Here is a 12,721-nt window from a genome sequence, read left to right as displayed (position 1 = left end):
AAATCAACGGATGGAAGAAGCAATGTGGCCTCATCGTTTCTCTCAGGCTCTCAAGATGCACTTGCCCATTACAATGTTAGCTGAAGTGACCACCATGGGTCCTTGGGGAACCCTAGTCTTACATTTAGAGTTGAGGAACATTTGTCATATAAAGGCAGTCACAATTGCAATGCCTCTGAAAATGGAATCGTTTCTGGTTTAGAAGTTTAGCTCTGTCAAGAAGTTCCATGCTGTCAATTAGTAGCAACAAAATTGTGCAGTTTGCATCCTGAGTACCCAAGAGAGTCAAGAATGTTTAGAAGTCATTTGTGCTAACATTCTTACTTGCAACAGTACAACAGGTTTGTAAATACAGTACTCAATAGATAACATAATACGCAAATTTCATGACTTAATAATTAAATTAAAAAAGAGCAAAAATTCAATTAAGAATTTTCCCCCCCAATTTTGTGCAAAACCAAACAAAGGCCTGAAGTCCCTGGTGCAACCTAAACAGTTTGCAGTTTAGTTGGTGTTTGTAGTTTAGTTGGTGTTTGGAATTAGCCTGATGGTTGTTTGAAAGAAGCTGTGTCTGAGCCTGGAGGTCGATGTTTTGAGGCTCCTATACCTTCCCGATGGCAGGTGTGGAATGAGAGTGTGGCCTGAATGGTGTGGGGCCTTGATGATGCCATAGATCCATTAGATGACGGGGATGTCGGTACCAGTGATGGACAGGGCACTTTCCACTGCTTTTTGTAATCTCCTTGGCTCCTGGCCGTTTGAGTTACCAAACCAATCCGTGATGCAACCACTCTATGCTCTCTACCGTACACCCGTAGAAGTTCAACAGAGTGTCAACGTATCGAATCTCCCCCAATCTTCTATGGAACTGGAGGCGTTGATGGTCTTTCTTTATGATTGCATCGATGTGCTGGGTTCAGGAAAGATCTCCAGCGATATGTACCCCCAGGAACTTGAGGTTGTTGACTCTCTCCACCACTAACCCGTCGATGAATACACGTGTGTCGATCCTTGGCTTTCCTCTTCTAAAGTTAACAATTTGGCGCCTACGTCTTACCAACATTGAGAGCAGGGTTGGACATAACGTGCTGGACTCACTTAGGGGTCAAGCAGCATCTCTGGAGAAAAAAGGGGTGACGTTTCGGATAGGGACCTTTCTTCAGAGTCTGAACAAATCTTTGGCATAAACCAGCATCTGCAGCTCTTTGATTCGACATTTTGAAAGCAAGGTTGTTGTTCTGACATCATTCAATCCCCTATCTATGCACTGACTCGTGATTGCCTGTAATTCATCCAACAACAGTGCTGGCGTCAGTGAATTTAGAGATGGAGTTGGAACTGTGTCTGGCCACACCGTCATGGGGTGTAAGTCATGATTCCCAGCAGGATATCATCCTTGGTGCCCTGAACATAGCAGAGCGTGCTTGATGCAGAGCTGTGTAATTTAAAAGGTACCAGCCTGGTGAAACTATAACATAGGGTGGCACATTGGCACAGGGGTAGAGCTACTGCCTTATGGAGCCAGAGACCCGGGTTCGATCCCAACAACAGGTGCTTGTCTGTATAGAGTTTGTACGTTCCTCCCTTAACCTGCGTTGGTATTCTCCGAGATCTTCAGTTTCCTCCCACGCTCCAAAGACGTACAGGTTTGTAAGTGAATTGGCTTGGTATAAATGTAAACATTGTCCCTAGTGTGTCTAGGATAATGTTAGTGTGCGGGGATCACTGGTCGGCGTGGACTCGGTGGTCCGAAGGGCCTGTTTCCACGCTGTATCTCTAAACTAAACTAAAACTAAACTAAAGTCTATTTGGAGACAACTTATGAGACTGAAGTTTAGTAATTCCACAGTCTACAGACCAATTCAAAATTCTGCCATCTTTCCTCATCTAATTGTGAAGAGTGGGTAATTAAACCTCAAACAAGATGAGGATGCTTCATGAATGTGCCCAGCCACAATGCTTAAGGAACCCACCAGGTGATTGTGAAAGGTAAGTTGGAAGCATTTCAACCCGCAAAGTGTGAAGCACATCGGGATCATCCTTGGATCGTTGCAACCTTAAAATCCATGCCCGATTAGGTTCGCTCTGCGATATCATAAAACGGTTAATACTTAGGTTATAGCACCAGCTCTGTGACCCGTCTATATCCTGGCAGCATTGAGTTACCACATGGTCAACTCACACCCCTATCTCCTCATGCCAGAGCAGGATGAACAGTAGATGGACACAAAATGCTGGAATTACTCAGCAGCCAGGCAGCATCTCTGGTGAAAAGGAATAGGTGATGTTTCAGGTCGAGACCCTTCTTCAGACCTGAAACATCACCAATTCCTTTTCTCCACAGGTGTTGCCTGACCCGCTGAGTTACTCCAGCATTGTGTGCATATCTTTGGTGTAAATCAGCATCTGCAGTTCCTTCCTGTGCGGGATAAACAGGTCCATTCAAGCAGCAACACCGAGTCCACAACCAGCGACATCTTGGGCCAGTGTTCCAGTATAGCTTCCCAACCAGCATCTGCAGTTCCTTCCTACACATCCTGTCTGCTCCAATGCAAAATTTTCTCAACGTATGAAGTTCTCCTCCTCTCTCCGATGCGGAGTTTGAAGAAAGGCCTCGACCCGATACATCACCTATTACTTTTCTCTAGAGATGCTGCCTGATCCGATGAGTTACTCCAGCATTTTATGTCTACCTTCAGCTACACAACAAACTGCAAAATCACCCAAGGATACCCTGTCCACTAAAAGCATCACCATCAGAAAGGGCAATCACTGTTAGATAATGAAGACTGCCTTGCTAGACAGTGACCAGACCCTGTGAATGAGTTAAAAAAGTAAACACAAAATGAGCACAGGAGCCAGGCAGCGTCTTTGCTCTGACTTTAGCAGCAGATATGAAGACATAGCTGTAAGAGTATCAGGTGGAACGTCTGAGTGGTGAACGTCAATGGTTGAGAGGAATGTTTCAGTGTGTGTTGCACTGTATCATCACTTCTGCTGGATGGATTAGGTTGCGATGAGAAAGTGCACTTTCTGTTTCATAGCATGCCAATTTTATTAAACCAATAATGTGCTTGAACAGCTGAAGAGGCCTTTGAAGTAACTTTTAGAAAGGTAGTAATTATGCTTGAATGGAACTGTTTTTGCTAGTTTTTTGGGAGGTGGGGATGTGTATACTCTTTCAGGGCCTGTCCCACCAGTATGCTACTGCATGCGGCGAGCGCGACCTAACGTGGTCGCTTGAGCCGTACGGCCTCGCGGGGCCGGTCCCACTTCGATCGCCGGAGCCGTATGGAGTTGTGCGGGGCTGGTCACGACATCGCGCGGGGCTCCGAAAAACTGACACTGTCGGCCCGCAGCCGCATTGAGGCCGTACGCAGCGCCTCGACGGGCGTACGCACCGTCTCGATGCCGTACGCACCATCTCGACTGCGTACGCAGCGTCTTGACGGTGTACGCCTAGCGCGTGGCGTTGCGTGATGACGTCACCCTCCGGCGTGACGTTGCGTGATGACGTAACCGCCCGACGCTGTACGACGTCCAAATTCAGTCGGCCCGCCTCCTGCCCAGCTGATTGGTGAGTATGATGTGGGGACCAGCCCTGCACAACTCCAGACGGCTCTGCGGTTGGAAGTGGAACCAGCCCCGCGAGACCGTACGCCTCAAGCCACCACGTTTGGTCGCGCTAGATGCATGCAATCGCATGCTGGTGGGACAGGCCCTGTAGTAACACAACTTTGTCAGGGATAGTGTCCTTGCAATAGATCTACCATCATTATATGTGTCATGATTGAGTGTCTACACTTTATGATTGCACTGATGCCATGGTGTGGTAGCATCTTTGCAGTGGTTTTAATGTTCATCATATTTTGGTGACTTAGCAGCAGCTTTCATACTGCTTGGCACAAATGATCACTGTTGTGAAAGTCAGTGCATCTCCGGGCCCACTGGGGGGATGTATGGGTGATCTCATTCAGACTGCAGTGTAGGAGTCATAGAGATAGACATCACAGAAACAGGCCCCTTGGTTCGCCTTGTCTATGACAACCAGTTGGCATACTGGGCTAATTCCATTTGCCTGCATTTGGCCTATATCCCTTTACACCCTTCCTCCCCATACATATGTCCAAATGTATTTGAAAAGGTACATAATTGTATCCACTTCTATAGTTTCCTATGACAGCTCATTTCAGATATGGACAATCCACTGAGTGAAAAAATTGCCTCTGAGATCCCTCTTAAATCTCTTCCATCTCTCCCCCCTCACCTTAAGCCCTTTGGTTTCAAAATCCTGTGCTCTCAGAAAAAAGACTGTGAATGGTCATTTTGTTGTACAAGTCTACAAGGCCATCCCCTGTCCCCTGAGCCCAAAGAAAAAAGACTCAACCTATCCAACCTATCCCTATAACTCTAGCTTGCAAGCCCCAGTAACATCCCGGTGAATCCTTTTTGCACTCTTTTCAACTTAATGACACCATTTCTGTAGCTGGGTGTTGAGAACTGCACACAATACTCCAAATGCAATCTCATCAACGACTTGCACAGTTGTAGCATGTTTTCCCAATGTTTCTGCTCAATACCCTTCACAATGAAGACAAGTGTGCAAGCGTCCTCACCATTCTCTCTGCCTGACTCGACATTCTTAGAGGACCATGCGCCTGTACTCCCAGGTGCCTCTGTGCTGCAACTCTCCAGGATCTGCCATTTACTGTGTAGAAAGGAATTGCAGATGCTGGTATATACCTAGGTTGGACACAAAGTGCTGGAGTAACTCAGTGGGTCAGGCAGCTTCTCTGAAGATAAAGGTTAGGTGATGTTTTTGGTCGTGAACCTTCCGACCCAAGACGTCACCCATCGGTTTTCTCCGGAGATGCTGCCTGACCCACTGAGTTACTCCAGCATTTTGTGTCTATCTGCCATTTACTGTGCAAGTCCGGCCCTGCTTTGACGTACCAGTGTGTGACACTTGTTGGAGTTAAACTCCATTTGAATTTCCTTGGCCTACCTTCTTAAGTGATCTAGATACTGTTGTAAACTTAGATATGGTTCCTCTGCGTCTATTGTACTACCTGTTTTTGGTGTCATCTGCAAATTTACTAACAATGTTAACCACATTGTCATTCAGTTAGTTTGTGTATCTAACCTTAGCAGTGGGCCCAGCACCGACTCCTGCAACACTCCACTGGTCAATGGCCTCCAATCCAAAGCACAACCCTCCCCACTGATCCTGTGTGCAAGTGTCTGTTTTGGTTGGAGTTATTGCTGGGAGCAAGTGTAGATACGTGCATGAGGATTACATTGCTTCTCAGTTGATGTTTGCAACCGATGATTATTTCTTCAAGATTAACGCTAAATTCTTGAGAGGTCAGGATGGCCTTCTCATGTTCCTGAATTCCCATTGAAAGCTGTAAATGCCACTGGAGTCTGTGTAGCACAATAAGTCTCTGGAGGAGGAGAGGAGATAACAATATTGTTTTGGAATTTCAAATAAAATTCATTTTAATTAAATGTGAATTAATTTATTGGCCCTCTTTTCCTCCGCGTGCTCTGGCCTCACTCCAAAAGGTGCTGATTTTCAGATACAGAAAATGAATGATTAGATTGTGTCGCAAATAAAGATTTTAATTAGTGATTTCTATTGTATTTTAGAATATAATCATATTAAATGGACATTTAACTTTCCTGTTATTTCAAAATAGAGATCATATCATTAGCTCCCTTATAGTGGAGGAAAATAGCTGTACTGCATTCCTTTTTGAAATTGATGTGATGATTTATATTTGTCTCCACCACCGCTTGTTTTGAAAGATATTGAGCTATTCAGCTTTTGAATCAGAAACTATCTAGCAGATAATTCAGTGGGCTGGGTAAAATGGAAATGCCCTAAATCACTTCACACACTTTCTGTCATTTGATTGGCAGCTAGACAATAGACAGTCAGCTTTGTTTTCAATTTCATTTAAAGTGTTATTGCCTTTTTCCCCCCTGAGACACTGATACCAAAAGTAATCCTGATGATGGTATTAAAGTGAATTTGCTGGTTATGTTTCCATTTTGCAGAATATTAAAAGCCAAATGGGTTAACTGGCCAGGCCAGCACCGGCCACATGATTGCTGCGACAAAGAACTGGTTTTCTCTCAGAAAGCAGTCATCGCTGGCAAGGCAGCATTCAGTGACCGTTAATGAATTAATCTTTAGTGGTTCACTTGGCCATTTTAGAGGGCAGTTGAGAGTCAAGCTCAGCCTGGAGTCGCGTGAAGATTTATCGAAGGGACTGGGCAGATTTTCCTCCCTAAAGGCTTCGGTGCATCTGTTAATGATTCTGTGTCATAAATTCATATTCATAAGTGATAGGAGTTAGCCATTCGGCCCATCAATTGTACTCCACCATTCAATCATGGCAGAATTATCTCTCCCTCCTAACCCCATTCTCTACCTTCTCCCCATAACCCCTGACACCTGAACTAACGGGTGTCTGAACTTATTCTAGATTATCTGTAATTAATTATATTTGAACAGGAGGGTTCTGTTGAAGCTGCATCTATAAAATGTTTGAACTATGGTCCTCACAGGCAAAGTACCTAGGAGTGACTAAAATTATTTTTTTGAGGGGTACTAGCTGGACAGGCACAACACGAAGAATAACCGAGGTTCATTAAAAAAAACGGAGACTGGCAAATAGCCTTGGCAGCGATAAATGTTTAGAGATAGGATGGATCAGAAAGATGGCAAATATTCAGTGCTATCTCTGGAGGATTTGGTCCACTAATGTATGTATGAATGTGCAGTTTACTTTATGAAGATGATAGACTTGCAGAAATGAAATGCCACTGATGTGGTGAAAATAAATAGGGACCTAATTCAAAGAGAAGGAAGATTCAGAATTGACATTTCACATATTTACAGTGTCTGCTTTATGAAACATTCAACTCCACCTGCCCTGGTGCAGAATGGCTGCAGTGTCCATCTTCAACAAAGAGCACCCCAGTTACTTGCCTGGACGACTCTGACAACATCTGCTGAACACGTTACCGCTGACACCGAGGAAGGGCAAACAAATTGGCACAGTGACCCCTGCCAGTCCCTCCCCAATCTGTGGAAATTGGAAATATATTGTGGGCCCTTCATCTTCGCAGGTTCCAAATTAAGCAACATCTGACCCAACCTTAACACTGCTCCCCCCCCATCTCCCTCCCTCCTCCCCTCCGCTCCGCTCCGCTCCCCTCCCCTCCCTTGCCCCTCCATCTGCTGTCCCTTCCTCCCCCTCCTGTCCCCACTCTCCCCACTCTCCTAATTGGTGAAACACGTCAGTTGGTGAAAACGGTGGCTCAAATAGTTAAGACTGTATAAAGGAGGAGCTGGAATTTTTCTCCTTTCAACAAAAGAGAGTCTGAGAATGTTTGATAAATCATGAGTGGCTTTTACAGAACATAGACTTTATTCCCAGTGGCATATTTGGCAAAAAAGAAAGAACAGATCAAAATGATAAGCAAAAGGATGATATGTTATAAGACAAACCTTTATCTTCACATGCTGAGTTGTTATCTGGAATGCTCTGTCTGAAAGGAAAGCTGGAATCGGCTTTGTTGAAACATGCAGAGGAAAATTAGTTGAACCCTTGAAAGAAACTAACATGGAGCGATGTGGTGCTGTAGGAGGAAGGGATTACTTAGATCGCCTTCCCAAAGATGGTGACCTGACCTGGAATGCCCCTCTTTTTGTCCATTGTGATTTCAGGATTCCATGTTGGTAAAATAACTCTCGAACAAATAGAGTATGCTTATGCTGTTGAAATTCAGTCACCCTGTGTGCCGTTTTCAACCCTCCAGAAAGCAAAAATCTAGTGGGTTGGTGCAATTCCTTTCAGATGTTCAAATACTTTTTGTCATTCACCAAAGAGCATTGGTCATGAAGATGAAATAGACACTTGCCCAACCATCCGTTGTTGAAAGATTGTGCGGAAGAGCAGATGAAATGGCCACAGAGAGCATGTGTGGATTGGGGTGGGGAGGGTGGGAGAGGCATGTGTGGGGTGGGATGGGGGAGGGTGAGAGGGAGGTACAGTGGCAGAGTGAACAGGGGGGGGCATGGACGGGCTCGATAAGGACGTGCCGAAATTGCACTGGATGGAGATGCAAGTGACGAGGCTAACTGATGTCCCTTCTGTTTAAGGTGAAAGATGTTATGAAAGGCATCATGGCTAATCTGCAGCAGACAAACAGCGAGAAGATCCTGCTGAGCTGGGTGCGTCAATCCATCCGCAACTACAAACCAGTCAACGTCGTCAACTTTACCTCCAGCTGGTCAGACGGCTTTGCTCTGAATGCCCTCATTCACAGTCACAGGTAAGAGCGAGGCAGGCCCAATTAAAGATACCAGCAGTCATACCCACCCCCCCCCCCCCCCCCAGCGCCTCTGCCGTGGCTCCGCTTGTCTCAGTGTCTCGCTTGCGTCAGTGGAAACACCAGGAGGTTTTGTGTCATGGTGAGCTTATCTCAAGGAGCACACACATACAGACTAGGGAAGTGGCACTGATCTGAAAAGCAGGCTTGCTCAGCAACAAAATAAGAGGATAAGATGTGGAAAGCTTCTGCAAGCTTGCAGGCCTCTTAGCACTGACTGCTGAATATAGCACCAACCTTTTGCAGATGATTCCATCTTGGGACGTTGCACCTCTGCAGCAGGAGCAAGCATATTCCAGGTTCATATGATATATTATTCCGTGAATTAAACCAGCACAGCATCTTAAGAGTATCTCTCATGGAAACTGACCATCGTACATAACACAGCATTTCAAATGGCAAATATGTGGAGAAATAGACAAAAAATAGGTTTATGAAAGCTTAAAGAAGTAAAATCAAAAGGAAAATGTTGGGTGATAAAAGTAAATGTGACTACGCTCTCTATAGTTTATTATAATTCTTCCTTTATCCTGACATAATTATCTTTAAACTTTTTGTATTGCCACAGTGAGAAATTCAGTTTCAGCTTCAAGGGCTTTGTGCTCTTTGCTCTAAAGCAGTTTCCCCATCTGAGTATTGACATTGTCGCACCTGTGAAAGATTTTATCGAACAAAACCTGTCCTGAATTTAATCAGATGCTTGCTAATGGAAATATACCTGCTGGGAATGTTGCGAATTGCAGCTGAGTGCTAGAATTTACAAATGTTAACCTCATGCATGGTGAAAATCGTCATGAATTCTGTAACAACGTAAGATTCTGGTCAATATTCATAAACCTGTGAACTTGATAGAAAGTGTTAACATGAGCTAGTTTCCATCAAAATTAATTTCAAATAAACTTTCAATAATAAATTATAAACCAACTCAAAGTAGCAGGCTATAAGTTGAGTTATCTTTACATGTTGCAAGTTCTTCCTTCAAATGTATGCAAAATCAACTGCATGGTTTTGAATCCAAAATTGCTGTAATATCATTATATCTGAACTAAAAAAGCGATCTAAACACAAAATTGATGCACAATACAAATGTTCTTTATGGTCTGCTTTTCTGCAGGAAGGAATATTTCTTCCTGCAGAAAAGAATTATATAAAATCGTGAGTGGAATAGATAAGGTGAATGCACAGAATCATCAGCCCAGCTTAGGGAAATCAAAAGCAAGCGGACATTTGTTTAAGGTGAGAAGACAAGAATTAATATGAACCTGAGAGGCAATGTTTTCAGTCAGAAGGTGGTGGATGCTGGAATGAGCTGCCAGAGGAGGTTGTTGAGGCAGGTATGATAACAGCATTTAATAGACACTTGGCCAGGTACATGGCTAGGAAAGGTTTAGAGGGATTTGGGCCGAACGCTGGCAAATGGGATTAGCTGAGGTGGGGCATCTTTATTGGAGTATGGCCGAAAAGCCTGTTTCCGTGCTGTATGACTCTATCACCCCAATTCAAAAAATGTGACATTTGGGTGGCAATGGTGTAAATTACTAAATGTAAAATCCAGGCACAAAGATGTTGGTGCTGATCAGAAGAATTTACTCAATTACGGGCTAATAATGGGAAAAAAGCTCATACTTAAATTCTGGAAAAATGTGCCCACACCAACAATAAAAATGTGGACATCAAATATGTTTGAAACATTACATCTGGAAGAGATGAGATTCCTCTTAGCAGGAAAAGCAAACCAATTCCAAAAGACGTGGTCTACGTTTATGGACCTATTACAAGCATGAGGTGCAATAGTAATTTTAAAAATAAATAAATAAATAAATGGTATCAGGACCTGGCAATGGGAGGTAAAACAACAAAAACAGACTTGGTTGGTAGTCTTTCTGCGGAGTTTAATGTTATAATAGAGCGATTGTCCTTACTTTCTTTTTCTTTCTTTTCTAGGGTCTACTTTCTTACTTTACTTCCTTCTCTAACTTCTTTTCTAAGGGGCTTTCTTTTCCCAACACTCTCTTGCACTTCACGACTCTTGCGCACCTTCTTTACTTTCCTTACTTCTATCTTTTTCTTAAAGCTTAAAAAAAAAATGAAGCGGTACAAAAAATGTATTAAGATATATGTGTTGTGTGTTATTGTAATTTACCGTACTTCTAATAAAAATAAAAAAAAAAAAAAAAAAAAAAGATGTTGGTGCTGGACAATCCATGTAGTCTCAACAGGAGATTTATCTTTATCAAATGCAAAAAAAAATGTAATTAAATCTGTGTGTCTTTACATGTTTGGTCTATGAGAAACAAAGGATCATCTAATAGCTGTGTTATGATGGTTTGCAAATAGTTTATATGAGCCAGTTCTCTCCAGAAATCCTGGGTTTAAATGGAATGGGCATACATTTTGCAAGTGAGATTGATCAAACAAATGATTCCCTCTGTTCCAAAGAACCTACAATTTTTCAAATGTTCCATTTAAATTGATTTCTGACATTGGCCAACAGCTCTGAGGCTCTTCCTTATACTGCCAGCAATCCTATGACTGCTGGTATCTTTAATTGGGCCTGTGGTGAAGATTCCAGCAGCTAAGGGCAGGTTGGGAATAAATATATATATTGCTTTTGGAGTATTGCTTGGAAACAGGAGAAAGATCTGCTGTATAAAAGATAGGAAACCAGGCTCCTCCTTAATAAAACTTTGGTAATGGTGCAGTTGGAAAAGCCGTCCAATTGAAGGCGCAGCACTTTTAAGAAGGATGTCAAGGGTTTAAATAGGGAATAGTGCACAATTATTGACAATTAGTTTGGAAGGCATGAAAATTAAAAAAATATTGCAGTTGCTGAAAATCTTTAATTAAAAGAAAAGAAAACTGCTATAACACAGCATCGTCTGCGAATGGAAAACAGAATCAGAGTTAAGGGCCTGTCCCACTTTCACGACCTAATTCACGACCTCTGCCGTGCTTGCCCTTGACTCATACTCGCAGCATGGTCGTCACGAGGTCGTAGGAGGTTGTAGGAAGGTCGTAGCAGGCCGTGATGCTAGTCGTAGGTACTCGTGGCATCAAGTAGGTCGGGGTGTTTTTCTAGCATGATGAAAAATGTCCACGAGTAAAAAAGGTTGTGAATTAGGTCGTGAAAGTGGGACAGGTCCTTTAATGTTTCAGTCAAAATCCTTTGAGCAGAATTGGAGAAGAGAGAAAACAAGTTAGTTTTCTGTTGCAGTGTGGGTGAGAGGAATGGATTGGATAAAAGTAATAAGGTACACAAAAATGCTGGAGAAACTCAGCGGGTGCCGCAGGATAAAAGTAATATCTCGAATAGGGTGAGGCCAGATATGTTGTGGGAATGAGATGCAGAGGACATCCGTTTGAGAGGGACAGTCAGAGAGAGAGAGAGGAAAGGAACAGAGGTGGGGGGTTGAGAGAGACTGAGAATAAACAGGAAAAATGTACAAAGTTTCAAAATGAGAAACTGAGGCATGCCCAGCTGGCCAACAGCGCTAATAGAGAGAATTGAGCCAATATATCACAGGAAGAATAGCAAGCTGCGATACTGACTGAGGAAGTGAGGTACCTGAATTTATAGAATTCATTAATATTTAATTGTTGTGTGCGGAATGTCCAGATGGAAAATGGGTTGCTTCTGTTAGGCCGCATTACATAAGACCAAAAGTCCATTCGATATAGGAGCAACATTAGACCATGTGGCCCATCAAGATCGATCAAGAAACTATCAATCTGCACTTTAAAAATACCCAATGACTTGGCGCCACTGCCGTCTGTGGTGATAAATTCCACAGATTCACCACCCTATGACTAAAGAAGTTCCTTCTCATCTCCATTCTAAAGGTACTTCCTTTTATTCTGAGGCTGTGCCCACTGGTCATAGACTCTCCCACTAGTGGAAATATCCTCTCCACATCCAGTCTAGGCCTTTCATTATTTGGTAGGTTTCATTGAGATCCCCAGCAGTGCACGAGGCCACGGAACGAGGTTACTATCTCTTTAAGGGAATTATTAGTGTGCTGTTTTTGTCAGGGGGAGGAATGTAATGATATACAAAGCCCTGTAGGCTATCTTTGTCAAAAGTTGCTGTTGCTCACCTGAAGATTACAAATTTCCGCTGTTCGTGCGTTTTCAGTTGCGGAGTGCATGAGAGGAATGGATCATTTGTAGTCTCTTAAATCTGCACAGTTACAGGCTTTCAATATACGTTTTGTTCCATTATGGCCTTGGCCATCTTCTGGGGGAGTAATTCCCAGCTGATTTGAAAGGCCCTGGGTCGTGAAATGCAGCACCGGGGCCTCTCCTAGTGTAAATGGCAGGC

General features: G+C 43.4%; 1 protein-coding gene across 12 annotated transcripts in view; it reads left to right on the top strand.

The window, feature by feature from the left end:
* The window catches only part of dmd (dystrophin), a 1,663,772-nt gene that overhangs the window by 477,202 nt on the left and 1,173,849 nt on the right, over window positions 1-12,721 (top strand). For all 12 annotated transcript variants that reach the window (XM_033033201.1, XM_033033203.1, XM_033033205.1 and 9 more), the window contains exon 6: window positions 8,174-8,346. In XM_033033201.1, the coding sequence (XP_032889092.1) occupies window positions 8,174-8,346 (173 nt within the window). The remainder of the gene's footprint in view (window positions 1-8,173; window positions 8,347-12,721) is intronic.

The sequence above is a fragment of the Amblyraja radiata genome, chromosome 14, assembly GCF_010909765.2.
Source record: "Amblyraja radiata isolate CabotCenter1 chromosome 14, sAmbRad1.1.pri, whole genome shotgun sequence".
Taxonomy (NCBI): domain Eukaryota; kingdom Metazoa; phylum Chordata; class Chondrichthyes; order Rajiformes; family Rajidae; genus Amblyraja; species Amblyraja radiata.
This window is presented reverse-complemented; position numbering and strand designations above follow the sequence as displayed.